Below are 24994 nucleotides of genomic sequence, written 5' to 3'. Positions count from 1 at the left end.
GCGCCGCACCCCCGGCTGGCCGCCTACAAGCCCCGCGGCGGCCCCGGGCAGGCCGAGCGCCGGCAGCGCCTCCTCCGCATCCAGAGAGAGTGAGCGCGGCAGCGGGCGGGGTGCGGGCGCGGGGCGCGCTGGGCCGGCCCGGAGCTGCCTGAGGGGAGCGGCCGGGCCCGTGTGCCGAGGGTGAGCTGACGCCCCCCGGTTGTTCCCTCCGCCCAGGAGGCGGCTGGACTACGTGAACCATGCCAGGAGGCTGGCGGAGGACGACTGGGCAGGGGTGGAGAGCGAGGACGAGGACAAGGAAGGGGAAGATGCGGAGGAAGAGGCGATGGACGTGGATGCTGGCAAAAAGCTGCCCAAGCGCTACGCCAATCAGGTGAGGAACACCTGCGTCCCCGTGGCGGTGGGGCAGCGGTGTGGGCTGGTTTGAGGCCACAGCTGTGGCCACCTGTGTCCCCGTGGTGGATGTGGCGGTGGGGCAGCGGTGTGGGCTGGTTTGAGGCCACGGTGGTGGCCATTTGGGGGCTGGGAGGAGTGTGTCCTGCCCGGCTTGGTGCTCGCAGAGGAACTGTGCTTAGTTCACCTCCAAAAACGCTGAGTTCGAATGGAAAACACGCGGAGATGGGTTGTGCTTTAGAATCTCTTAGGTTGGAAAAGACCTCGAAGGTTCACTGATTCCAGCCATTAATTCTGCATCACCATGTTCACCACTTTAGGAGATTTCAGCTCAGCCAGCAGCATGAGTAACCTGTTAGGCAGTATTCAGCTAAAAATTTGTTTCGCTGTGCTTGGAAAGGAAAAAAGGGCAAGCTCAGCTGGGTTTTATCAGCCTGGGTGCTGGATCAGTCCTAGGTAACACACAGCCACTTAGGGAACCTCTGAAGAGGTCAGCTTGTCCAGGCTCTTTACTCCTGACATTTTGGAATCTCTAAGCCTTGCTGTGTTTTTAAAAATAAAAAACACCACTGGGCACCCCACATCTTGTACCTGGAGTGGGGACTGAGGTGTGGGGTGCCCAGTGTGAGCCCTGTGCTGTGGTCTGAAGCTCAGTCAGCAGCTGGGAAGCAAGATAAATGCTTGGGGAAGACCGTGTTAGGCAGGTTGGACTTCATTAGAGGGGAGGGAAGGAGCCTTTGGGGGTGACAAGCAGTGCCAGCTGCCCTTCAAACACCCAGTGCCAAAGCAAAGTCACAACCTCCTTGCTTTACCCGTGGGTTGTTTGTTGTCCATAACCTCAGGAGAGCTGTTACTGACTGGTTCTTCTCCCTGGGCTCTCTGCAGCTGATGCTGTCGGAGTGGCTGGTGGATGTCCCCTCAGATCTGGAGCAGGAGTGGGTTGTGGTGGTGTGTCCCGTCGGGAAAAGGGCTCTTGTCGTGGCCTCCAGGGTAAGTGTTCTTCCACCAGCTGCTGAAGGACCTGTACCCATTCACAGCCAACATAAAACTGGCTTGACTGGGTTTCTTCTCTCCTTTTTTCCTCACAGGGCACAACAGCAGCTTACACCAAGAGTGGCTTCTGTGTCAACAGGTTCCCATCCCTGCTGCCGGGGGGAAACCGGCACAACTCAACCAGTGACAAAGGTACAGCTGTGAGGAGGGTCTGGGGTAGAGAGAGGGGAGCTGCCTGGGAGTTTGTGTGTGCCTGCAGGCCCAGTGCTGCTCCTCCAGCTCCCCAAAGTTCCATGGCTCTGCTCCTTTTTTGTGCTGGGAGTGGTCACCTTCAGCTTTAGGCCAGTTTCTGTATCTCTGGAGGTAACTAGATGGGAACAGTATCAGATATCTTTATAAGCACATAGAATCCCCGGGTGGTTTGGGTTGGAAGAGACCTTAAAGCTCAGCTTGTTCCACTGCCCTGCCAAGGACAGGGAATGTTCCACCATCCCAGGTTGCTCCAAGCCCTGTCCAGCCTGGCCTTGGACCCTTCCAGGCATGGGGCAGCCACAGCTACTCTGGGCTATCTGTCCCAGGGACTCAGCACCTTCACAGGAAAGAATTTCTTCCTAACAGCTAATCTAAAATTGCCCTTTTCCAGTTTAAAACCATTTCCCTGTGTCCTGCCACATCTTTTAAGAAGCTTCCTGTTTGACACTCTTAAACCACAACATCCTTTCTGTCCTCTAACAGACACCTTTGTATGGTGTCATCTTCCTTAATATATCTTGGAATTTTTTTTATTTTTTTTTTGCCCCAAAAAGAGAGGCTTATTGTCTGGCAAATGCCATTTCTTGAAACATGCTCTTGCTTGCTGTGCCTCTGACTGGTCACATTGCAGCCTCGTGGGACTCCTCAAGCTCAAGGCTTTTTGTGGCTGCAGTTTGTGTCAGCAGGAGGGGATCCCTCTGCACGCCACAGTCTCACATCAGGGCAGGATTATTGTCAGAGAGCTGGGACTTGGTATTTGCCAGCTGGCTTGGGCAGTGCTAGGAGCAGGTCTGGACCTCCCTGTGTTTGTGTGTGCAGTGTACAGCATCCTGGACTGCATCTACAGCGAGGCCAAGCAGACCTACTACATCCTGGACGTGATGTGCTGGAGAGGACACCCTGTTTATGACTGCCAGGTACTGAGCCCTGCCCTCCCTGGTGTTCCCTGAGCTGCTTTGCTCCAGCACTGTGGGAAGCTCACTCTGAAAAAGGCAGATATTTCCCCTGAGCACCAGCATCTCTACAGCTTTAGGGCTGCTGTTTAAGTGTGTACATGTTTTTGGGGGGAGCAGCAGGGTTTGGGGTGCTGTTTCTGCAGATGAAGTTGATTTTGTAAATCTCCCAGGTGAGTGCAGGGGAACAAAGGTGCTTGGCAGATGCTGACAGGTGATGTGGGGTGAATGGTTACTAACTCTGCCTCCTTTCACAGACTGACTTCAGATTCTTCTGGCTCTCCTCAAAAATCCAAGAGGAGGAAGGGCTGGGAGAGAAAAGCAGGATTAATCCGGTAAGTCCTTTTGTGCTGAGGAGGAGGCTGGGGGTAAGTTCTCCTGTTCAGCAGGCTTCAGCAGTTTCTTTCACAAGTGGAAGCTTTTTTTCTTTTTTTTTTCCTTTCCCCTCACAGATCAGGCTTCAAAGTGTAGATCTGATGAAATGGGATGCTGTGGTCAGGATGTAAATAGAACCACTGCATATTGTAAATGAGTTTAGTGGGGTTTTTTCTCCCCATCCAGAGTGCTGAAGGAGATCACACTGCAGGGTATCAGCTAACTTCCATGCTGTTTTTAGCTTTCCCTTGTAATGGAATGGAAAGCCAGTGTGGTTTCTTCAGGAGCAGTGTTGGTTGGCAGCCTGACTACAATGGGGTTTATTCTGACAGTCTTGTGGGTTTGTAAAGCTTTAAGCCTTCCCTCTTCTTAAAGTGATCATTGAAGTTGTTGGGATGAATGCTGGCTTGCCATCCAGAGTCCCTGCTGAGCCAGAATAAAAAATCTTCCTTTGAAGGCTTACACGTGAGGGTCGGACCTAGAGTCCACAGCAGCTTGGAATGTGAATTTTGAGTACAGACATGAGAGATTTGTCTGCTCAGACATGGCCAAGCAGAGCAGCTCCTGTGAGCTGAGCATCTTGGTGATAAATGGGGCTGACTGCAGTGAGGGTGTCTGTGTTCAGAGAACATCCTGTCCTGACTCCCAACAGGAATATCCAGAAGATAACTACCTAATGGAGGGGGGGTCGTTTCAGCTTTCATTTCCTGGGTGGAAAGATTGGCTTGGCTGAGGCAGCAGCCTGGAGCAGACATCTGTCTGCTTTGCATCCTGCCCGGAGGCCATCATTTTCTATTTTGGTTAGAAGTGCATCTCTGGGTCAGGTCTCCTGAAAAGTCCTTCCTGCAGTCTTAGGTGCTTGGGAAAAAAAGGTATCAGGAGTATGTGGGAGCTGTTCCTCACCCTTTCCCTGCAGTGGAGGAATCATTCCTTTTTAGCTGCTTGCACCCCAGTGCTGGATTCAGCAACTTGTTCTCCTGTAGACCAGGGAGTTGCCTCTTCTAACCCTCTCTTACTCTTCCAGTACAAATTCGTGGGCCTGCAGAACTTCCCCTGCTCCTCGGACAGCCTTTGTGAGCTGCTGGCCACAGACTTTCCCTTTGAGGTGAGAACACTCAGGTGGGGGCCTGGACCCCAGCCTTAGCAGCAGCTCTGCCAGTGCTGGGAGAGAGGTGCATCCCCTCTCCTTGGGAATTTGCTGTCCCGAGGCTGCAGCAAGTTTGCCAAGTTGCTGTTTCCTGTGTGTGGGATGGATGCCTTTATGCCCGTGTTTGATCTGTTGCCTTGTCACACACCTCACAACCACACAAACGAGCCAGAGTTAAACCATGGCACTCCCTGGGTTTGTGCTGCCCTTGGCTGTGTCTGAAAGAGCCTTTTGGGATGGGAGGACACTCAGGCTGCCTCCACAGCCACACAACTCAGGTTCACATAGCAGTGTGATGGACAACTGACCTTTTTAGGGCCAAAACTGGTACTGACCACTGTCCTGGGTGCGCTTGTGTGCGTTTCCTTGGTGTTGGTGCTTCCAACAAGGCAGCTGGCTGTTTTGTGGGGAGGAAGGAGAGGGTGGTGGTAAGATCCCAGTGGTTTCTGGGGGGTTTGGGTGTTCATGATGGGTGCCTGAGGTCTGCTGGAGCTGGGGGCAGTTGGCTGTGACAGAAATCATTAAGCAGGACACTGTGTTTGCTTCATCAGCTTTAAAAGTAGAATCATACAGTATTGAGTGGAAAGGGACCTACTAGTAGCATCAAATTCCAGCTCTGGCCCTGCACAGGACAGCTCCAAGAATCCCACCCTGGGCCTCAGAGTGTTGTCCAAATGTTCCCTGAGCTCTGGCAAGCCCGGGGCTAATGGCTGCTGCTCTGGGGAGCCTATTCCAGTGCCCTGGGGGAAGATATTTCCTATATCCACTCTAAACTTCCCCTGACACAGCTGTTGTGCTGTTCTGACCATTGGGGAAGGGCAGGACAGGCAAAGCCATGTGCTGCCCAGCTCAGTTCTGTGGCTGTGAGCAGTGAGTTGCAGGCCCTTGTGGAATCAGCTCTGGCTGCTTTTGCCTGCCCTGGCTGACTTGTCACTGCAAGGGAAGGGGATGGAGGGGGCAGTGGCATTCCGACCCGGTGACAGTGACAACATCTGTGAGCCAGAAGCTCCTCCAGTGGCTGCAGCTGTTCCTGGGAGTGCCCTACATCAGGAATGGCCTCCACAGAGATTTCTTGTCCCACGAAGCCAAGAGCCACGTTGATGTGACAGTGTCTCTCATGGTCTCCCATCCTGAGTTAGCCATTAAAATAGGTGTAGGTTTAAGTTAAGGGCACTAACTTGGCTCTGAGGGCTGACTTTGCTTTCTGCTTGTGAAAGCCAGGACAGTCATCAGAGCAAGTTGGAAAGTCCCAACCCCTTGCGGGTCTTGCCAGACCCTGCTCTGAGCATGGATTGAAGAGCCTTCCCAGCTTTCTTTCAGCTGGCTTGCTCAATAATAAATGCTCCAAGTGCCTCTGTAGAAACAGTCATTCCTGGCTTTCCTGAGTCAAGCCTTCATTCCCTCCTGAGGCATCTACTCCCAAGAGGAAAGGCTGAGGAGCGTTTGCCCGCTGCAGTCAGAGCAGCAAACTGCTGGGCTACAAAGGAGGCCATTGCGAAACTCTGGAGCAGGAGATGGAGCTGAACAGGCTCCAGCTGTGTAATCCAGATGCGATTTGCCCCCTCAGGCCCTCTGCTGTATCAGGGTGTGACCCCAAGAAGCAAAACGTGGTGTACATTGGCTCAAAGCAGCCCCAACTCCACAGGAACCGTGGTGCTTTTTCTAGGAAGAAGGGAGCCGAGGGTCTCTGTGGTGTGCCACAAGAGGGAGCCCAAAAATCCCCAAAAACACCTTCTACTACCGGCACAGAACAGAACAAACTTTGCAGGAGGCAAAATACATCCTGCCTATGGGTGAAAGGTAACAGAGGTGTCCGTAGGTGTGGACCCAGCATCTTTTGATGCTGACAGGGATCCTCTGTGTGTGGTGGCCACAGAGGAGGTCAGTGCTTTCAGTCTGGGTCTTCTTCAAAGTTAATCTGTAACCTCAGAGCTAGGGCCTGATCCACTCTATTCAGTGGACTCTTATTCCCCAGAATTCAGTAGACTTTGGAACAGTTGACTGGCTCTGAATTTCAAGTGGTTTTTGGAGTGGATCTTAAGAACTGCTGTCCCTCTCACAGATCTGAGTAAAACCATGTTTTCCACCAAGGCAAGGGAGTCAAAGCCTCTGAGAAACCCTGATGTTTAGGAATGGGAGGACTGTTAAGCACCTTATATCTGTAAAGCATGGCTGTGGAATGTTAAATCCCGCCAGGCCAGTCTCCCCTCAGGTTTGAGCCTTCAGGGACAGTGTCAGTCCCTGAAGTGGGGATGTGGCCACTGTCACTGTGGTGACTCGGGGTAGGAACCCAGACAACAAATTAAATAAATGGGAAGGAACATAGGAGTCACTTAACTTGGGGAATGGGGAACCTGACCTAACTCTACCAGGCTGAACTCCTTTGAATTCTCCAGCTTGGGGAAGGTATTTGGAGTGATCTGGAAGGGCTCTGAGCTTTACCAAAACATTCCTGTGGGTGCTGGAGAATCCCCATTGCTCATCAAGTGCCACGCACCCCCAGGAATGGGCTGGATGTACTGGAGTGCTGCAGAATCTGATTCTTGCCAGGAGGCAGGGTGGGGGAAAAGCCTTTCACTTTATATGTCCAGAGGGGTTGCACAAGCTCATCATGATGTTTACTGTTCTGGTTTTATGTTTTCCTAGCACAGAAATCCCCCTTTTTCTGGGATTATTTTGCAAGATGCTAACAGTGACTGAAAATTATGGACAGAATAGTGCCAGAAGCTTTACCCTCTTTGCCAGAGGTTAGCATCTGTGGAGCAGAAGTGGACATGTGCTGCTTTGTGCTCAGCCAGTGTTTCTGTTCTGGAGGCTGTAGGATCAGGGAGGGGCCTGGGAGCAGTTCATCCTGAGGTGGGCTCTTGTCCTCCTCTTTTCTGCCCACTCAGCCACTCTTCCTCATAGCCAAATGGCCTTTTAAGAGCTTGTGAAGCTGAGCTAAGAGGAGCACCACCTCCAGCATTAGTCAGCCTGACAGCAGGATCCAACCTTGCAGAGCACACCCCTGGGAAGCGTGGGAAGAGGGGGGATGAGAATCCCTGAGCACAGTGAGGAAGTGGGGAAAACGTCAGCCAGCTGCAGCGCTGCAGAGTGTGGAAATAGAAGCACAAGAGTTAGGGCCTAAACCTTTAAAGTCCTGAGTGCCCTTAACTGTCACTGATTGCTAGGAGAAGTTCTCTCCTGGGAAACATTAAGAATTTTTTTGGCATAAGTCAGCTGAAAGAGCTGTTAGGAATCGGGGCTCCTTGGCGTCACACGCTCGGGCTAATTACTTTCCAAATGTATTATTTAAAATAACCCTAATCCAGTAATGTGGGCTGCCTTATTCGGAGACTCTGGCTTTTCTGCAGAATGGGATGAAAGCATCCAGAGGACGTTGCTCTGTGCCGACACCAAGCTGGACTCATTTGCCTTTGACAATTTAAAGCCATCTGGGAGTCGCTGATCTTTCAGGGCAGCAGCTCTGCAGGTTTCTCCTTTCCCTTCCGCTATTTATTGCACTGCTTGAGGAAAAATGATCCAGCTGGTGGTTTTGGCCTGCAAACAGAGAGCAGAGCCGTTGTCTGGTGCCTGGTCATTCACCTGCAGGAGCCTCAGCTCTGCCCTTTCATTCATTCTCTTTCCTGCCCGCAGGTTGACGGGCTGCTCTTCTACCACAAACAAACCCACTACACGCCCGGCAGCACCCCGCTGGTGGGCTGGCTCCGGCCCTACATGGTCCCCGAGATCCTGGGGCTCGCCGTGCCCACCACCGTGCTCACGGCCAAGCCGGACTACGCCGGGCGGCAGCTCCAGCAGATCATCGAGAGCAAGAGGAGTAAAAAGCTGGCAGTGGACAAGGGCCACCCCGGCGGCGAGGCGGCCGCGAGGAACGGACACTACGAGCTGGAACACTTGTCCACTCCTCAGCCAGAAAAGTCTCCGGAGGGCCGGGATGGAGCAGTGAGCCAGATGGAGAGTTGAGCTGCTGGGACAGGCCAGCTGGGCAGAGAGCAGGGAAAAGGCTCCCTGCTTCTTCTCGCTGTGCCTCGTGCTCCTGAGAGGGGGCAGAGTAATGATGATAGGATGGTTTTGTTTAAAGGGCATGACAATGGAATATCTTGCCCCAGGTGCTGCTGGATTTTTTGTATTTGTTGTTACTATGTACCCTTTGCCAGGACTTCTGTGAGGCCTTAAGAGTCTGGTTCTTCACTAAAGCAGTCATGTGATGGGAAATTATCTGTCCCCATAGCGCAGGGATACAGTTCAGCTCCTGACCCTGCTTCTGTTAGAGTCTTGGCAAAACTCCAGCATAGGAACACTGCTTGGACCTCTGAGGTGCAGCTGCTGCATGTGACCCTTGCAGCAGCCCCACCTTCCCAGCCCTTCCCAGGATCGGGGCTTCTCAGCCTTTGGTCCAGCTGTTTTCTGAGGCCTTTCCAATGAAGGTTGTTACTAACCAAAAGTTTGCAGTGAGCTGCTGTAAATCCAAAGGCTGGACTTTCCACACCCATGCATTCCTGGGAAAATTTAAATTTCCCTGTGTTGCAGCAGGACCTGCCTCGGAGCAGGGCTTTGTGCAGCGCGAGCACGGCAGAAGCCTCTCTCTCCTCGAGGCTTTTCTTAGTGGGGGGAGGAAGGAATGGCTTCTCTCTGAAAAACGCTACCATTGATCGTGCCAAATAAAAGGTTTCTCAGAAAGACAAATTCTTGAGCGTCTTCCTGCTACCTAAGGGTGGATGCGTGCTGTGCCTCCCAAACAGGGATTGAAAAATTGGTTCCAGTGCTGACTGGAGCAGAGGAAACGCTTGTGTGGGTTTAAGTCTCTGCACACTGAGGTACTTCAGTCTCTTGTCCTGTCTTTCTCATCCCAGCCCTCCCAGCCCAACCCCACCTTTTAAGCACCGGCTGCTCCCCCTCCCTGGTTTTAGGGGGATGAAGTGATTGCTCTCTCTGGTTTCCAGAGGGGGATGAAAAGGAGAGAGATGAAACATCAAGCTCAAGGCAGCATTGGGGACTGTCCTCCCAGCTGTCTATGGAGGAGGTACTGAGAGTGGGGATGGCCACCTGCAGATAGCGGGCGCACTTGTATCCTGCCCTAGCACCCCTGTTTTTCCCAGAAGCAGCCTGGTTTCTGTGCCAAGCGTGTGGGCTGTGTGTGACCATCTGGCCGTGCAGCGCTATTGATGACAGCAGCAGGCAGCAGGAACTGGCCTGGCTGTGGGAGGGGGCTGCCCTCCGCTCCCCTCCCCGGCAGGGAAGTGGCACCTGGCCCCGCAGTGTCGCTTTCAAACAGCTGATTAAGTTACTGGTTTCAGTATTATTTTTTTAACATGTGAAGCAGCTGATCCAGGGAGAGAGGATGAGCACCTGGACTGCCTTAATGTCCCCATCCCTCGAAGGTTCCCACCTTCAGCCTCCCTGGCTGGCAGATGTCTGCAGGGAGAGCGCTGAGTGGGGTACCACATCCAGCCTCCTGTCAGCACAGTTTTCCTTCCATCAGGCAATTAAACCCGGAGGTGGGCATCTGGATGGAAGATTTGTGCATCCCTTAGGGCAGAGAAAGCTGCAGCTCAGGTTACTGCCCTCCAGCAGCCTTCCAAGGTCCTCCAGGAGGGAAGGAGAGGAAATACAGCCGAAGAGGGGCTGTGCACACTGATGGAGGAGAGCAAGAGGGAAGCGACTGCAGCTTCCCGCCGGCTCCAGATGATGCCTCATAGTTTCCCTTTTAAAAGCACGAGCTGGGCTGGAGGAATAAATATTTGCGTTACAATTCCTGTTGGGAACGAAAGGCTGTTTTTGGAGGGAGGGTGTCAAACGGAAGTCGCAGGGGCCAGCACAGTTTGGTGCTGTGACTATTCTGTTTGCTGGGTGCGATCCCACTCCCAGCTGGAACAGGCAGCAGCTCCGCTGGAGGGGTCACCCCATCGGGGGCTGAAATTTGGCCTGGGGCAGGAGAGCTGAGCGGGCAGCTCGACGAGGAGACGTGGCCTGGAGCACTCATCCAGCCGGGGCTCTCAGCCCCTTCCCTCTGCCCTACTTCCATTTTCTCCCAGTTAGGTGCACAGGCTCCGGCTGTAGGCACGCTGCCAGCACAGTGCTCCTCGGCTGAACAAAATGTCCCCTTGTCCCAGGGCCTGGCTTTTTGGAGCGACCGCTGCTGTGCTTCCCGGGATCCCCGCTCTTTCCCGGAGGAGCTTCGGGACTCTCCATCCAGGCGCTGACACCTGCGCTCGGCTGGGAAATGCAATTTAGGGACCGTAGAGGAGGGAGTGGAAAGAGACGCCTGGAAACCCCGGACTCCTGCTCGTGGGGGGAAGGCTGGAATCCCGGCAAGGGAGAAAGCTGTGCCGGGAATTTTATCCAGTAACAGCAAGGGAGGATGCGGCTGCCGGGAATTTTATCCAGCATCAGCGAAGGGAGGAGGATGCTGCCACCATTTTAGCGGCGGCGCTCCCGCCCGCCGCGGCCGGAACCGGGGCTGGGGAAGCCGCCGCGGAGCCGGGGGGCACCGGACCCCTCCGGCCCCATCCCGGCTGCTGTCTCCCCCGCCGGGGAGGGCTTCCTGTCCCCCGCCCGCCCTGCGGGGTCGGCGGAGCCGCGGGGAGGAGGGACCGGGGGCTGCGGGCGCTTCCTGCCGCCGCCCCCGCCGGGGCAGAGCGGAGCGGGGCGGGGGCTCGGCTCGGCCCGGCCCAGCCGAGCGCCGCTCCCGGGCCGAGACAAACTTCCCGGGGGGCTCACACCAACACACGCACACGCACACATAGATATTTAATTTCTCTTTTTTCCCCCCGCATTTTATTTTAATTTTCTCGGCACTTTCGGCGGGGCCCCCGGGGCGGAGCCGCCCTCGCCGCCGGGAGGGGCCGGTGCCCGCAGCGCCGGGGATGGGCTCCGCCGGGGCGTCCTCCGCCTAGACCAGCCCGGCTCGGCTCGGCTCCGCCCCGCCCCGGCCCGCCCCGCCCCGCGCGGGCGAGCTGGAGCTTCTCTGCAGCCCGTTCCACGGACGTGCCCCGAGCGCTCGCCGTGCTCCGGGGCTCTCCCGGTGCCCCGGCCGTGTTCGTGCTGCTGGGCACCGGGAGGGTGGCCGGACGGGCTCCGGCCGCTCTGCCCCGCTCGCCATGTGCCGGGGCGGCGGGCGGTGGGACCGGAGCGAGCTGCAGCCGCCCGGCTCGGCCCGGCCCGGCCCGGCCCGGCGCGCAGCATGGCCGCGGAGCTCAGCGCCGAGGAGGAGCAGGTAAGTCCCGCCGGGCTCCTCTTCCCCGGGTCGGGCTGGGCAGGACGCCGGGGGTTCCTTCCCCACACCGCTCCTTTCCCATCGTTATTTGGCTATCCCCGGTTGCCAGGCTGGTTTTCTCCCCAGCCAGCCGATTCTCCCGATGGGAAACCCCCCCCCGCAGCCCCCCATCCGTGCAGCCGCCAAACCCGCAGCCTCCCAACCCACGCAGCACCCACCCCACAACCCCCATCCACGCCACCCCCCAACCCTCCCGTTCCCCGGAGCCCTCTCAAGGCCCGTGCCGTGGGTGCTGGGGCGTGGGTCCCGCGTCCCCCGAGCAGCGTGGCCCCGCTGGCAGCCTGCTTTTTTTCTGATGGTGCGGGGATGGTGCGGGGATGGTGCGTGGGGATGGACCCGTGTGCACGCGCTTCCCACGCCCCAGGCCTCCCGTGACGTCCCGGCTTCCTCCGCCGGCCTTGCGTCACCGCGGGAGGATGTTGCTGGGCTCGGGGAACGGGGCCCTGGAGCCGGCCGGGCAGCCTCGGGTGGCCGGAGCCATCCCTGCCTGTCCCCTCCTTTGTCCTCGTCCCCACGCGTGGCCACCCGCGGCAGCTGGGCTTCCCTGTGGATGGGGATGTGGAGCCGGGATCCCTCTGCCCCCTCGGGCTGTCACATTGGCCACGTTGGTGGCTCTGGGGACTGCACAGCCAGGGCAAAAAGGTCCTGTTTTCCGTCCAAAATGGTCGGCTTTCCAATTGGTTGGCTGGTTCGTTTTCTCCTTTAAAAATCCTTCGTTTCTACAGGGAGGTTTAGGAGGGCTGGGATGGAGATGCCGAGTTCTCAAAACCTCCATGGAAGAGCCCCTCCTGCAGCCTGCGCTGGTGCTCAGCAAATGCAGAGCTACCAGGCTCATTCCTCCTGGGAGCAGCACTGCTCTCTCCAGGGTGATAAAATCCCAAGGAATGGGGAGTGTCCTTGGAGCGTCCAAGGAGGGAGTGCCCTCTGTCCCCACAGGTGCCTGAGATTTGTGTTTCTCCTGTGTCATGGAGGGGGCAAAGCTTCCAGGAATAGGGGTTTTGGAGATCCTGCACCGGCAAGGAAGGCTGGTTTGCAGAGGGAGCAGCATCCCAGGAGAGGGATCTGAGATGTTTGGCTTGTTCGGGAATATTGGATGGAGAAGGTGAAGAGAAGTTTGCATGAACGGCTCCAGGTTTGGGTCACCAGTTTGGTGTGGGGAAGGCTGCCTTTCGTCCTGCCCTCGGTGGCTTGGAAGCCAAAATAAGGGAAGTTTCCTTCTTTTTGTGGGTAAGTGGTGGTTTGGGCTGGAACATGTCCTTCCTGCCGTCCCTTCATCCTTCTTGGGACCATCAAGATTTCCTCCACTCTCCCCTGTTACTGACAGCAAGCCAGGGGGAAATTCACCCTTCCCAGGCCAGTCTTGGGACATCTCTTCTACTGGCCCTCTGCAATTCCCTCCCTAGCCTATCCCCAAGGAGCCAAACCAATTTTCCTTGAAGGTTTTCAGCCCAGCTGCAATTTTCACAGATTTATCCCCCACTTCCCCACACTGAAGCAGGAGGGCAGGTTTGCTGCCTGGGGGAGGAGGGCTGGGAGAACTCCTGGATTCCAGCGGCAGTGGCTTTGTCACCACCCTGCTCCGGCGCAGCGGGGACGTGGATGACGCCAGCACTCCAAAGACCAGCATTGTTCCAAACACCCAGCCACGGACAATTTCACTCCCAGTGCTGCAGAAACTTCTTGCTGCAGCTCTGGGTCACAGGCTTTGTTTTTGGCACGTGGAGCGATCCCTGCTCCGCTGGGATTGACAAGTGTGTAAATCCTTTTGGGACTGGGGCTAGGAAGGATGATGAGACCCAGTGGAGCGCACGAAGGGGGCAGAGCTGTGGCTGGCATTGATGCTCAGCTCTGTAACGCCTGGCTCCCTGCTGTTGAATGGCAGCACTGGTAAGTGTGGAATTTGGTTTTGTTCCCAGGGAAAGCTGGAATTCATGGCTGAACTGCCCTGCAAAGATAGTGCTTGTTCTTGTGCATCTTCCCCTTGCAAAAAGCCCATCATCCCTCAAGGCAGCTGCTGGAAATGGGATTGTGTGAAGTGTGGCGGGTTAGATGTTGAGGAGGCAGACCTGAACTGCAGGTTGCATCCTCTCCTCTTGCCATCATGCCCTTTGGGTCCCTCTTCCCATCATCTGGGGACTCCCTTCCCGTCACCTTGGGGTATCATTGCAGCTCAGGCTGCAGTGTTGGCTCCAATCTTTGTCTGGGGGAAGTGGGAATTGTACCTGGCGCTCACTCCCATACCTTGACCATCCTGCACGTGCTGGGGGAGGATCTTCTTCACTGTTATTTTGGGTTTGCATCTGCAGCCCTGGATTTTGAGCGACTGGGTGCCTTGGGGAATGCCCTGGCAAAGTGGAGGTGTGCCCAGGATATATGGGATAGGATGTGTTTGCAGATAGAATATCCTGTGTGCGTGGATGTGTTCTGTGTTAAGGCTGAAGATGGTTCCTGTATTGCCCCATTTATTTTCCTGTGGTGCTTGCCTGGCTGCTTTGTGTGACTCTGGGACCAAGTTAGGGAGCTCCTGGCTGCAGAGTGTGGGAGCCAGACCCCTGGGATGAGCCGGGCTCCTTTGGCCCATCCCATGAGAGGGGCGCGCTGTCCCTGCCGAGCCTCGCGCCGCCGATAAACCCCGGCCCTTCACTTCCTCCTGTCGGAAGTCATTAACACCGACAAGCTTTTCTGGCTCAATAGCTCCCAGTAACTCTGAATAGTTCCCAGTAACTCTGTGCCTGACATCCTACACCGCCCCTGCCTCCCTCCCGAGCCAGCCTTCAGCACTCCCCTCCCTCCTCCACCTCCTTGCTCATCATCCTCCACTCTGGGGAGCTTGGAAGCTGTTTTATTTGGTGTATGCCTGGGTGGAAGCGAGGCATTTTGGTGTCTCCCTCTGTGCTGCCTGCATCCTTTGAGCTGGATGCGGTGGAAGACTGGGCTGTACTGCCCCATCTCCCTTGGGGCTCCTGTGTGGGACAGGGGATCAATCCACGGCAGAAGGCAAAGCTGCATCCTGGGACCCTCCTGGTGTTCCATGTGTGTGTGGAACTGGTGTTGCTGGGCGAGCTGGTCCATGTCCTGTAGCAGGTCGAAGTGCCAGCTCTCCATGTTCACTACCTGTGTTCCCACAGCTGAGTTCACCGCCCCATGGTGGAGCTGCTGCCCCAGGATGATGATCAGCACTGCCAGCTGATGGGGCTGTGCTGAGGATGCTGTGTCTGAATGGGAGTTTGTTCCTATAAAATCCTCCTTTTGCTTGCCCTCTCCTTTCCACAAGTGTCCCCCAGCCTCCAGGCCATTTTTCCCACCCCTTGCTCCCTTTGTCCTGTGGCATTTCTGCCGTCTCCATCAACACTGCCCTTACCCCTTTTGTCGTGGAGCTCTCTGCTCCATCCCAAGAAGGGTCTGGTGAGGATTGTAGCTCCAACAATGACCAGGGATGCTCCTGGGGCACTCCTCCTCCTCCTCCTGCTCCTCCTCCTCCTCTCACCCTGTCTCATCGCATGCCCCTGATCTCTCCCACAGGCAACCAAGCAGTTCCTGGAGGAGATCAACAAGTGGACAGGCCAGTACAATGTGTCCCCGCTCTCCTGGAATGTGGCTGTCAAGTTCCTCATGGCCCGCAAGTTTGACGTCCTGCGGGCCATCGAGCTCTTCCACTCCTACAGGGTGAGTGAGAGGGGCCAGAACCCCCCATCTGAGGGCTTCCTGCTCTGCAGGAGATCCCTGCTCCCTAGGACCACCCTCCCCCTTCTCCCTTTTCTCTCTCACAAGTTTTTATCCGGCTGGAAAATCCTTTTTCAGCCAAGGCGGGTTGCCATGGAGATCCCAATCCCTTCCCCTCCTCTGGGAGCAGCTCATGGGGTGCCCTCCTGGCTGGTGTGTGCTGCCCTCAGAGCATTTCCCTATATATTAAGGATATAGATCCATGCATGTCTTTTCCAACCTGGAGCTGCAAAGCTGCTCCTCTTACTGGGGGCTTGCTGGAAGATGATCCCATGGAGCAGAGGTTCCCTGGGACAGCTGGGTGCCCCGTGGGGCAGAGCTGGGCCGTGCCCCCTGTGCCCCCTGTGACTGCCCTCGGTGCCCGCAGGAGACGCGGCTGAAGGAGGGGATTGTGAAGCTGAAGCCGCACGAGGAGCCGCTGCGCTCGGAGCTGCTCAGCGGGAAGTTCACCATTCTGGTAGGTGGGGGTCCCCCAAGGGTTACCCCAGCTGGGTGGCTGATCCCAGCCCTGCTCTGTGGGGGTGCTGGAGCCTGACCCCATTTCCTCGGCAGAGCGTGCGGGACCCCTCGGGAGCCTCCATCGCCCTGTTCACAGCCAAGCTGCACCACCCCAGCAAGAGCGTGCAGCACGTGGTGCTCCAGGCACTCTTCTACCTGCTGGACCGAGCTGTGGAGAGGTGAGCCTGCCTCTGCAGGGGTCCTCTGTCTCACACTGGAGGGTCCCCGGGGAGCACGTTCTCTCCCAGGGAGATCACTGCTCCCCATGGCTTGAAATTCCCTGGTTTGAACTGCAGCCAGTCCTCCTTATGGAGTTGTTCAGCAGAGGAGCAAAATCCCCCAAGCCCTGAACCAGGCTCTTTGCAGCCTTGCCCTGTCCACACCCTGGGTTCAGTTTAGTAAAGTCCCAGATTCCTGCAGGCCCTGGCTGGGGAGGAGGCAGCCCCACCATCAGCCAGACGTAATGTGAGCCCTGCCAAAAATATAAACCCAGGACATTCCCCTGCCATTTATCCTGCTGGGCTCTTTCTGTTTTTGACCTTACCCATCACGGGTGATGATGCTGGAGCAGCTTAAGGCACGAGTCAGGCTTAAATGAGGGTTGTAGGAAGGGATGGTGAAGCAGCTGGGAAGTGCAGAAGCAAGGTTTGGGTCTGTGAGTCCTTCTGGAAGCGTGGGAAGGGATTTTTGGGGGTCAGTGTGGGGCAGAGCTGCTGATGCAGGAGCCAGGTGGTTGCATGTTGTGGGGTTGACGTTGTCCTTTTCCTCCTCTCAGCTTTGAGACGCAAAGGAACGGGCTGGTGTTCATCTACGACATGGCAGGGTCACAGTACACCAACTTCGAGCTGGACCTCAGCAAGAAGATCCTCAACCTGCTCAAGGTGGTGCCTGGGGGTTAACTGATGTCTGTGTGGGCCACTCGCTCACCAAGAACCTAAAGTCCTGTGGTTTTGGCATCAATTTGCACCCCAGACCACACTGACCACATCTCGGCCGAGGAGCACCAGCTGCAGCCCCGCAGGACCTGGGGAAGGCACTGGGAGCTTGCCAGGCTGGACCCGGCGGTGGCTGCGGTGTGGCGCGGGCGGGAGGGATCAGCTGTCCCCGGGCTGGATTCCTCTCACAGCTGCTGGCAGCACTTTTGGGAAAACAGATGCAAATTATTTTTTAATCGTGCTGGCATTTGGTGCCTCCTCCCTTCTCCGGAAAAAAAAAGCAATAAGAGTAAATACTGGCTGGGGTGTGTTCTTTGCATAATCCCAGTTCCCAGTTTTCACCTCTCCCCATGGAGCCAAACCCTCTGCTTACCTAATTCCAAGGAAGCAATTTGGTTCCTTATCAACATGGATAAGAGTTGATAAGGAACCAAAGAACAAGCAAGGCTGTGAGTGTGCGAGGCACACTTCAGATGTGGCATTGCCATCGTGGGGTCCCTTTGCTGGTTGTCACCTCTGCTGGGATATGTCCCCTGCCACAGCAGACTGCATCTGACCCCCTCCTCATGCCCACAGGGTGCCTTCCCAGCTCGGCTCAAGAAGGTTTTCATCGTGGGAGCACCCATGTGGTTCCGCGTGCCCTACTCCATCATCAGCCTGCTGCTGAAGGAGAAGCTGCGGGAGCGGGTGAGTGGGGACCCTCCTGGCACAGGACCCTCAGTGGGCAGGGCTGAGGTTGCTTTACCTTCATGCCAGGGTGGTGGAAGCAGCCATTCAGCTGCTTGTGCCGTTCAGCCCCCTCTGCTGGAAGCTGCCGAGCACCAGACCTTTGGCATCCCTGTTGCCATCCCCAGGGAATCCTCTCCAACCTTCTTGGAGTCACCCCTGCCTTTCCCCTTCCTCTCACAGGTGCAGATGGTGAAGATGTCGGAGCTGAAGGATCACCTGCCCCGGGAGTGCCTCCCTGAGTACCTCGGAGGGTCCCTCAAACTGGACCCTCTGAGCTGGAATTGCCGGTTCCTGCCCCAGCAGAACGGGCACCCTGACCCCCTGGACGAGCTCATCCTGGTGCCGCTGGCGGCCCCCAAAGATAACGGCTCCGTCCACGTCCCCGGGCCCAAGTCTGTCACCCTCCAGGAGCTGCTGGATCATGTCAGCCACAAGCAGAAACGTGGCATCTATGAGGAGTACGAAGACATTCGGCGCAGGAGCCCGGCCGGCACTTTCGTCTGCTCTTTGTGAGTTGTTGGTAGGGAGCCAGGTGCCCCTCTCACCCCAAAAAGCTCTGTGCCCACTCACCCCACGCTTCTGCTGCTGGATGGGGGTCCATTGGTCTCTTCATGGTGTGGTGCTTTGGGTTAGCAACTCAGAACCGTGGCCTAGGGATGGTGTGAGCCCCCTTTGTGAGTCCTGCAGCCTCTGGGATAGGGGGGAGCTGCAGAGGACAGCAGGGACCAGGACCTGGCCGGGACTCTGCTTCCCGAGGCTTTGGCCAGGTGATGGCAGCAGAGCCCAGGCTACGGGCCCCAGAGGCTTGCACAGGGGGAGGGATGCTGCCTTTGCCTTGCCTGGAATACATTCCCTGGAATACACGAGGAATACATCCCTGCCTCCCTCTCCCCCGCCTCCCAGGGCACCCTACAACCAGGACAAGAACCGGTACGGGGACGTGCCCTGCCTGGACCAAACCCGTGTCAAGCTGGCGAAGCCGTACAGCCGCCCAGAGGTGAGCCAGCCCAGGAGGGAAGCCCACAGTCCTGTGGGAAGCTGGCACAGCTGTCCCACGGTTCTGGAGGCCTTATCTCACCCATGCTTTTCTCCCTGCAGCTGACTGACTACATCAACGCGAGCTTCATGGATGGCTACAAGCAGAGGAATGCGTACATTGGCACTCAGGGTATGGCTGAGCCAACAAGGGGTTGTTCTGCTCCTGATGCACCCATGGGTTTCACCTCTGCCCAGTGTCAGCCCCTGGCCATGGGAAACATCCCAGGAGCTGGGCGCTGCCCAGCAGGTCCCCCTTCTCCCGGGGTGTATTTACTCCTCCCTGTGTGTATTTATTCCCCTCTCAGTTTCCAGTTAGTGGACTGAAGTTTTTCCTGGAAGAAAGCAAGGGGATCCATCTTCATCCATGATAGCAGCCCTCTCCCTCTCCCTGCCCCTATCCCAGCTCTGGATTTGCCTCATCTGCCCAAGGCTGAGCAGAGAGGTGGGATCAGCGCTGAGCCACAGGGACATGGTGCTGAGGGTGGCATCAGTGACAGCTCCAGGCTGTGTTCGTGGATCCACACCTGGGTCAGCCCCTACAGGAAGGGGCTGTGGTTCCCTGTGGGGGTCAGGGGGGGCTGCTGGATGCAGCTGGGCAAGGAGTTGCCCAGATCCATGAGATTTTGGGCTGATGTGTGGGTGTCCCTGCAGGGCCTCTGGAAAACACCTACGGTGACTTCTGGCGCATGGTGTGGGAGCAGAACGTCCTGGTGATCGTGATGACAACCCGGTGAGTGCTCGTGGAGGGACACAGCCCTCTTTTTCTGTGCCAAATGGGCAGTTTTGGTGTGGGATAAGCAGCACTGGGCTCGGTGCAGTGATCCTGCAGCAGTGGTGCCAGCCAGAGCCCCACAGGGGTGGGACACTGGGTCAAGGACAGACTGGTCCCTGCAGGATCCCCAAAGAACCAAGGCTGGGTGGCATGGGAGATGTCTCAGGCAGGGCAAGGAGGACATTACCAGCTTGTCATTGTCATGCTCCCAGGCTGGAGGAAGGAGGCAGGAGGAAGTGCGGCCAGTACTGGCCCCTGGAAAAGGACTTCCAGGTGTGCTTTGGGGCCCTGACCATCACCAACCTGGGCGTAGAGAACCTCAACCATTACAAGAAAACCATCCTGGAGATCCACAGCTCAGAGGTGCGTGGGCACAGCTGCCTGTTGGGGGAGTGGCATGGGGGCACCAGGGGTCAGAGGAGCAAAGAGGGTCTAAACCCACTGCTTTCCCCAGACCAGGGAGCGGCGGCTGGTGTCCCACTTCCAGTACCTGAGCTGGCCAGATTATGGCGTCCCCTCTTCTGCTGCCACTCTCATTGACTTTTTGGGGGCCGTGAAGCAGCAGCAGAGAGTGGCTGTCAGCTCCCTGGGACCTCGCTTCAAGGGTCACCCCGGGGGACCCCCAGTCGTGGTGCACTGCAGCGCTGGCATTGGCAGGACAGGTAATGGCTGTGGGGGAGGTTTGGAGATGGTGGGGTGACAAGTCCAGCTTCCCTGGGGCATTTCCATCCTGGAGACCCACAGAGTGTTTGCAAGCTGGTTGACCTGAGACACATGTCCTCAGGACTTCCCACAACCATCAGACCTGGGAGAAGTCCCCAGATGCCCTTAGGAGATCAGTGGGGGGCTGAGCACCAGCACTCCGGTTCTCACAAGGGCAGTGATGGTGCCATTTGATGTCTGATGCCATGCCCATCGCCGTCCCTAGGTACCTTCTGCGCGCTGGACATCTGCCTGTCACAGCTGCAGGACGTGGGCACGCTCAACATCTACCAGACGGTGCTGCGCATGCGGACCCAGCGCGCCTTCAGCATCCAGACCCCCGAGCAGTATTACTTCTGCTACACCGCCATCCTCGAGCACGCCCAGCGCGAGGGCCTGCTGCTCACCAACCACAGCCGGGCCGCCCAGGACAAGAGCTCGCCGGGGCACTGAGACCCTGCGCCTCCCACCGATGCCGCTGCCCGTCCTCGGGGGCTGCCCGCGCTGCCTCGGGGCACGCCGGGACTCGGCAGAGCCGTGGGGGCGGCGGTGCTGGAGCACCTCGGCTCTCAGCACTGCTATGGAACTGTGCCTTATTCAACCCAAACGGTGGCTGCCACTTTGCCGGCACGGGAAGGGGCTCTCGCTCCTGCCCGTCGTGTTTCGGTTGGGTTTGGATGGTTGGGGAGGTGGTTTGTCTTCTCTTTGAGTTGTTGGGTTTTTTAATTTTCGGGTTTTTTTTGTTGTTGTTGGGACCACCTAAGATGTACCTAGAGAGGGGCTTTGCAAAGTCCTAGGAAATGTATTCCCAGTCCTGGGGCTGAGGAAGAGGCACGTGCTTCGGTCTCGCCCGACGCTCCATCTGTGTGTGTATGTATGTGTGTATATAATATACCCCCGCTGTGACCCCCGGCTATTATATAGATACATATATACAACCGCCCCTTTAGCAGCTCCCAGGGGTCCCCGCTGTCCTGCCACCTCACTGCTGTGATCTCTGGAGCGGTGAGTTCGGTCCTGGCTCTGTCTTGTCTTCCCCCTTCCCCTTACTTCCCCTCACGGGCAGCGTTGGGACGCAGTACCCACTCCTGTGCCCATCCCACTGGAGGCACAGGATACTTGATGGTGTCCCCCCTGTTTCTTTGTCTCATCCTCCCCGGGGAGAGAGGTAGCAGCTGTGCTCCTGGGAGGATCTGGAGGACTGGGTTGTCCAGGGGTGCTGAGCTCGCCGGCATCGCGTGCCCTTGGGTGCCGCTGAGGGAGTCACTAGGTACGAGGTGACGGGGCCGTGGGGACCGACCGGCTCTCCAGGTTGCCCGGCTTTTCCAAGCTGCCGCTGGGAACCCGCAGGCCCAGCCCTGCCTTGAGTCATGGGCTGGGAAAGCGCTGAGCAAGAGGAAACCCCAAACCTGGAGAGGCAACGAGCCTCTGCCCCGGCCCCCGCCACTGCCTGGGCCTCCCCAACTTTATACTGTAATAAGCTCTTTGAATGTGTATATTCTTATTTTTTTATAATCTTGGGGGAGGGGGGCACAGGGTTTAGGAGGTTTTCTTTTGGGGTTTTTTTTGTGTTTGGGTTTTGGTTTGTGTTTTTTTTTGTTTTTTTGGGTTTTTTTTGTATTTAACATTAACTTGATCCAAGCCAGAGCCAGAAGTATTTGTAAATGTTCCTATTTTGCTCTCAGAGAAACCTTTTTGTTGTTACTTTTTTGGGAGTTGTTTTGTTTTTATTTGTATTGATATATAAATATACCACCAGTGACCAGTCCTCTTTGCTGTCGTGGGGGCATTGGGCAGGACAGGAGGGAATTCAGGGCTTTGCACGGGCTGTGACCTCGAAAAACCAGCTGGCCCCATTGAGGAGCACAGGGCTGTGTTTAAAACCAGCTGGCCCCATCCCTGGCTGCACGTGGACTTTGAGGAGCACAGGGCTGTGTTTAGGGCTTCTTCTGGCCTGGGTGAGGCTGAGACAGAGATAACCAGGCTGCAGGAAGCTTTCCTGGGCAGGCAGGATAGCGTCAGGAGGGAAGACAGCACAGTGAGCTGGTGTAGCCAGGGGGGACATGACCCACCCTGCTCCAAGCTGCTGCCTCTTTTCCCAGGGCCTTGACATCCTCAGGACATCAGTCTCCTGTCTGGCCATGGTATCTGCCTGCTGCTGCCTTTTGCTGCAGGATTTGGGGGTGCAGGCATCGCCTCTGTGCTTCTGGATCCCCTCTGGGCAGGCAAGTAGGGCACAAAAATTAGGGGGAACTCCTGGGCTGTCAGGCAGCCCCAGTGCCTTCAGGTGCAAGTGATGCCAGTCCCAGAGCAGCAGCTGCAGCCTGAGGCTCAGGGACAAGGGAATAAAAAAGGCAGCTTGTGCAAATGAAGCCCTGGAGCCAGTGAGAGAGCTCGTGCCCCAGAGCAGGGCAGCTGGTGGGTGTGAAGAGCAGCACCTGTGTTTGTTCAGCTGGAGCCTAAAAAAGTGAGGAATGCCAGTGTCTTTCTAGGACTAGCACTGGGAGAAGCTTTCCCCTGTGCTCTGGGGGTGGACTGGGTGGCTGTGCCAAACCGAGGTCAGACACAAGCACTGGAAGGCTGGAAAAGAACCAGAGGCAGCAGGGAATCTGTCTGGAAGGGCTGCACGTCCCAGTGTGTGAGAGGTCGGTGTTGGGAGCACCCCTGGAGCTGTGCACATCCTGCCTCTGAGTGCTTCTGGTTCAGGGCAGTGTCCCATCCTTCCCGTTTTCCACCCAGCTGTCTCCTGGAGCAGCATCAGCCCAGGCAGTGTGATCTGCTCCTCTGGCTCAGGCTGCCCCAGAGTTTCCCTCCAGGCACCCACTGCAGGGTGGATCCTCCTAGAGCTCTCATCCTCTGAAGGAAGGCTCCCGGGGCCCTGCCTCCTCACTGCCAAACTTTTTTACCCAGCTGGGCTTTCTTCTCGGCACACGTGCAGGAGGGGAGCGTTTGCAGTTTGTTGTTAATCCTGTGCTGTCAGCAGCAGCTCTCCGTGGCTCAGCGGGGCTTTTGGCAAAGCGTTGGGTCCAGATCCCAAAGCTGCAGGTGATGCCAAATGTCCCACGTGGCCCCACAAATGTGCCCAGCCCGTGTCTCTTCCCCTGGCTGTGAAATCCCAACCAAGCCCGCTCCGTGCACACGGAAAAGGTGGTTGTGCCTTCTAGCTCAATCCCACGGGATGTGGGCACACAGAACCAAAACGTTTCCAAGACTCGTGTGCTGGGTATCTGATAGGAATAACCAGAGGAGAGGGAGGGAGATAACCAACTCTGGCTGTGAATGGGAACAGCTCGGATATGCTGCTCCCTTCGAGGAGAGATGAAGAGCCCATCTGTGCTGGAGGCGGAGGAAAAGGTTGTAAACCTTTTCCATGGGAAAACAACCCAAACACTCACCCTCCCTTACTATTTCCAGGGCTGCGTTTCTTCTCAAAGCCAGCATTTTCAGTCCTCTTGCACAACATGATGTTTTGTTCCATCCATTCCTTCTGTGCCAGCAGGTCATGCTCAGCAGCAGAAACAAGGATTTCTCTGGAAATGGTCACCTCACGCAGACAGCCAAAAGTTACTGGAAAGAAAAACTTTGTATTGTTTGGAGAGTGGTGGGAAAAACGGGCTGTTGAGTACAAGCAGCCTGATGCCTGGAGGATCTCCCCTTCCCTGGAGTGGCCCAGAGATGGGGATCACCCACCACAAAAAGTAACAGCGCAGGCAATTCCAAGAACAAAATCCAGAGTTCTGCTGGAGTTTGGAAACGGGGATTTAAAGGCATTGTGGGGCAATCCTAAAGCGGCGCTGCCATCGCTGTGCCCACCTGTCTCATTTGGCTTTCTTGGCTGCGTGCACGCCGCCTCGCTAATGACGATTTCTTTAGTGCTTGTAATTTTGCGCCCTGGGAGTTTGGAAAGAGCCTAGCTCCGGAGCGCTTCGTTTCCCAGCCCTTCTGCTTCCTCGTCTCCGGTTTCCAAGGCTCAGGCTCGATCTCCAGCGGCACCGCAGGCTCAAACCCCCGTGTCGGGAGCCCTTCCAGGGGTTAAACCGAGCTGCAGCTCCCAGAGCTCCTCTGCTTGTCCCGGCACCACCCCGCTGCCTGCTCCGGCAGCGCTCTGCCGGTCTGAGAAAGGGAAGAACAGCTGGAAAGAAAAAAAAAAACCAAAAAAAACCAAAAAAAAAACACAACTAGGAGATTTGGACCTTCTTTGAGTGAGGGAGCTTGAAATACACATTTAACTAGAAGTGTGGAGCATGTGTGTTTGTGTTTCACCCTTTTCCGAGCACGCTCCAGACGAGCGCTCACGGGCGGCCAGGCCTGGCTCCTGCAGCCGCCGTCTGGGGAGCCCGGCAACCCCCTCCACAACTTTCCAAAGGGAGGCAAACAGGATGGCTGAAGGCATCAGCCCCCACCTCCATCTCGCGTTCCAGCGCAGGGGACCGCCGGCCGGCCCGGCTCCGTGCGCCGGAGGCCTTCCCCTCACAGCCCCCTCGCTCAGCCCCCCCGGGCCGTGGGCGGCGCGGCCGTGACGAGCGGCACCGCGGGGCCAATCCGCCCCGGGGGGAGTTCCCCCTCCATTCAGGGCTGCTCGCCTGCGCGCTGAGGGTATGTAACAGCTGCTTCCCCCACACGCACTTTCCCAGTTTCGCCGCCCTTCGCGGCGGGGCGCGGGGCCGGGGGGAGGACGGCGGGGGCAGCCGCTGGCGCGGGCCGCGGCCGCGATGTAAACATTCCACAAAAGGGCTCCCCAGAGAGGGGGGCGTGGCCTCGCCGCTGGCGGGCGGGGCCAATTCGCCGCGTGGGTGGGCTTCTCGTCGTGACGGCGGCGCGGCCCCGCTCGCCAATTGGCCGGCGCTTTGGCGCCGCAGCCAATAGGACGGCGGGAAAGGCGGGACGGGGGCGGGGCGCGCTGCTTATACGGACATTTTTCTTCGGCGGTCGCTCCCCCCCTCCTCTCCTCCCTCCCTTCCTCTCCACATCCCCTTCCTGGGGGCCGCGGCCAATAGGGGAGGGCCTGGTGGGCGGGGCCAGCGCTCCTATTGGCCGAGGGAGTGACGGGCGCGCGTCCCAGCCAACGGGCGCTCGGGGCTCCCCCCCTGCGCGAGGAGGGGCGGGATTTCCCGGGGAACAGAGAAGCGGGCAGCGCTCCGCCGCGGCGGCCGACAGACGGTTACTCCATCTTACCCCCCCCGCCGAGCCCCCCGCCCCCGCCGG

The 24994-nt window shown here is 57.2% G+C and overlaps 3 protein-coding genes and 1 long non-coding RNA gene across 4 annotated transcripts in view; 3 read left to right on the top strand and 1 right to left on the bottom strand.

Annotated features, from left to right (window-relative positions):
- Nucleotides 1-6: 6 nt before the first annotated feature.
- SNUPN (snurportin 1) lies at nucleotides 7-8798 on the top strand. Its single transcript, XM_039732277.1, has 8 exons — nucleotides 7-89; nucleotides 217-373; nucleotides 1279-1383; nucleotides 1482-1578; nucleotides 2458-2555; nucleotides 2849-2926; nucleotides 3991-4071; nucleotides 7750-8798. Exons 2-8 carry the CDS (start codon nucleotides 326-328, stop codon nucleotides 8077-8079), a joined length of 837 nt encoding a protein of 278 aa, XP_039588211.1. The 5' UTR covers nucleotides 7-89; nucleotides 217-325; the 3' UTR covers nucleotides 8080-8798.
- A 1258-nt stretch (nucleotides 8799-10056) lies between these two features.
- On the top strand, nucleotides 10057-21557 carry PTPN9 (protein tyrosine phosphatase non-receptor type 9). Its single transcript, XM_039732204.1, has 14 exons — nucleotides 10057-11034; nucleotides 11264-11332; nucleotides 14915-15058; nucleotides 15483-15572; nucleotides 15668-15792; nucleotides 16389-16494; nucleotides 17125-17235; nucleotides 17458-17786; nucleotides 18181-18274; nucleotides 18376-18445; nucleotides 18967-19045; nucleotides 19300-19450; nucleotides 19542-19749; nucleotides 20016-21557. The coding sequence occupies exons 2-14, from the start codon at nucleotides 11300-11302 to the stop codon at nucleotides 20240-20242; spliced, it is 1767 nt and encodes a 588-aa protein (XP_039588138.1). The 5' UTR covers nucleotides 10057-11034; nucleotides 11264-11299; the 3' UTR covers nucleotides 20243-21557.
- On the bottom strand, nucleotides 21399-23961 carry LOC120513224. The gene is made up of 2 exons (XR_005630219.1): nucleotides 23185-23961; nucleotides 21399-23016 (listed from the first exon to the last, which is right to left on the bottom strand). It is a non-coding gene; the product is annotated as an uncharacterized LOC120513224 (long non-coding RNA).
- A 68-nt stretch (nucleotides 23962-24029) lies between these two features.
- Nucleotides 24030-24994, top strand: part of SIN3A (SIN3 transcription regulator family member A) — a 32023-nt gene continuing 31058 nt past the window's right edge. The window contains exon 1 of the mRNA XM_039732032.1: nucleotides 24030-24385. The gene's annotated coding sequence lies outside the window, so the exon portion shown is untranslated. The remainder of the gene's footprint in view (nucleotides 24386-24994) is intronic.

This window comes from Passer montanus, unplaced genomic scaffold, assembly GCF_014805655.1.
Source record: "Passer montanus isolate IOZ18808 unplaced genomic scaffold, ASM1480565v1 scaffold111, whole genome shotgun sequence".
NCBI classification, from domain to species: domain Eukaryota; kingdom Metazoa; phylum Chordata; class Aves; order Passeriformes; family Passeridae; genus Passer; species Passer montanus.
The sequence above is the reverse complement of the archived record's forward strand: the minus strand, read 5'-3'. Positions and strand labels throughout refer to the sequence as shown.

Excerpts from the sequence above, each read along its gene's own strand:
- PTPN9 (XM_039732204.1), top strand. The coding sequence starts at position 11,300 with ATGGCCGCGGAGCTCAGCGCCGAGGAGGAGCAG. Across the intron at positions 11,333-14,914 it reads TCAGCGCCGAGGAGGAGCAG|GCAACCAAGCAGTTCCTGGA; the intron begins GTAAGTCCCGCC and ends TCTCTCCCACAG. Across the intron at positions 17,787-18,180 it reads GGCACTTTCGTCTGCTCTTT|GGCACCCTACAACCAGGACA; the intron begins GTGAGTTGTTGG and ends CCCGCCTCCCAG.
- SNUPN (XM_039732277.1), top strand. The coding sequence starts at position 326 with ATGGACGTGGATGCTGGCAAAAAGCTGCCCAAGCGCTACGCCAATCAG. Across the intron at positions 374-1,278 it reads CCAAGCGCTACGCCAATCAG|CTGATGCTGTCGGAGTGGCT; the intron begins GTGAGGAACACC and ends GGCTCTCTGCAG. Across the intron at positions 1,384-1,481 it reads CTCTTGTCGTGGCCTCCAGG|GGCACAACAGCAGCTTACAC; the intron begins GTAAGTGTTCTT and ends TTTTCCTCACAG.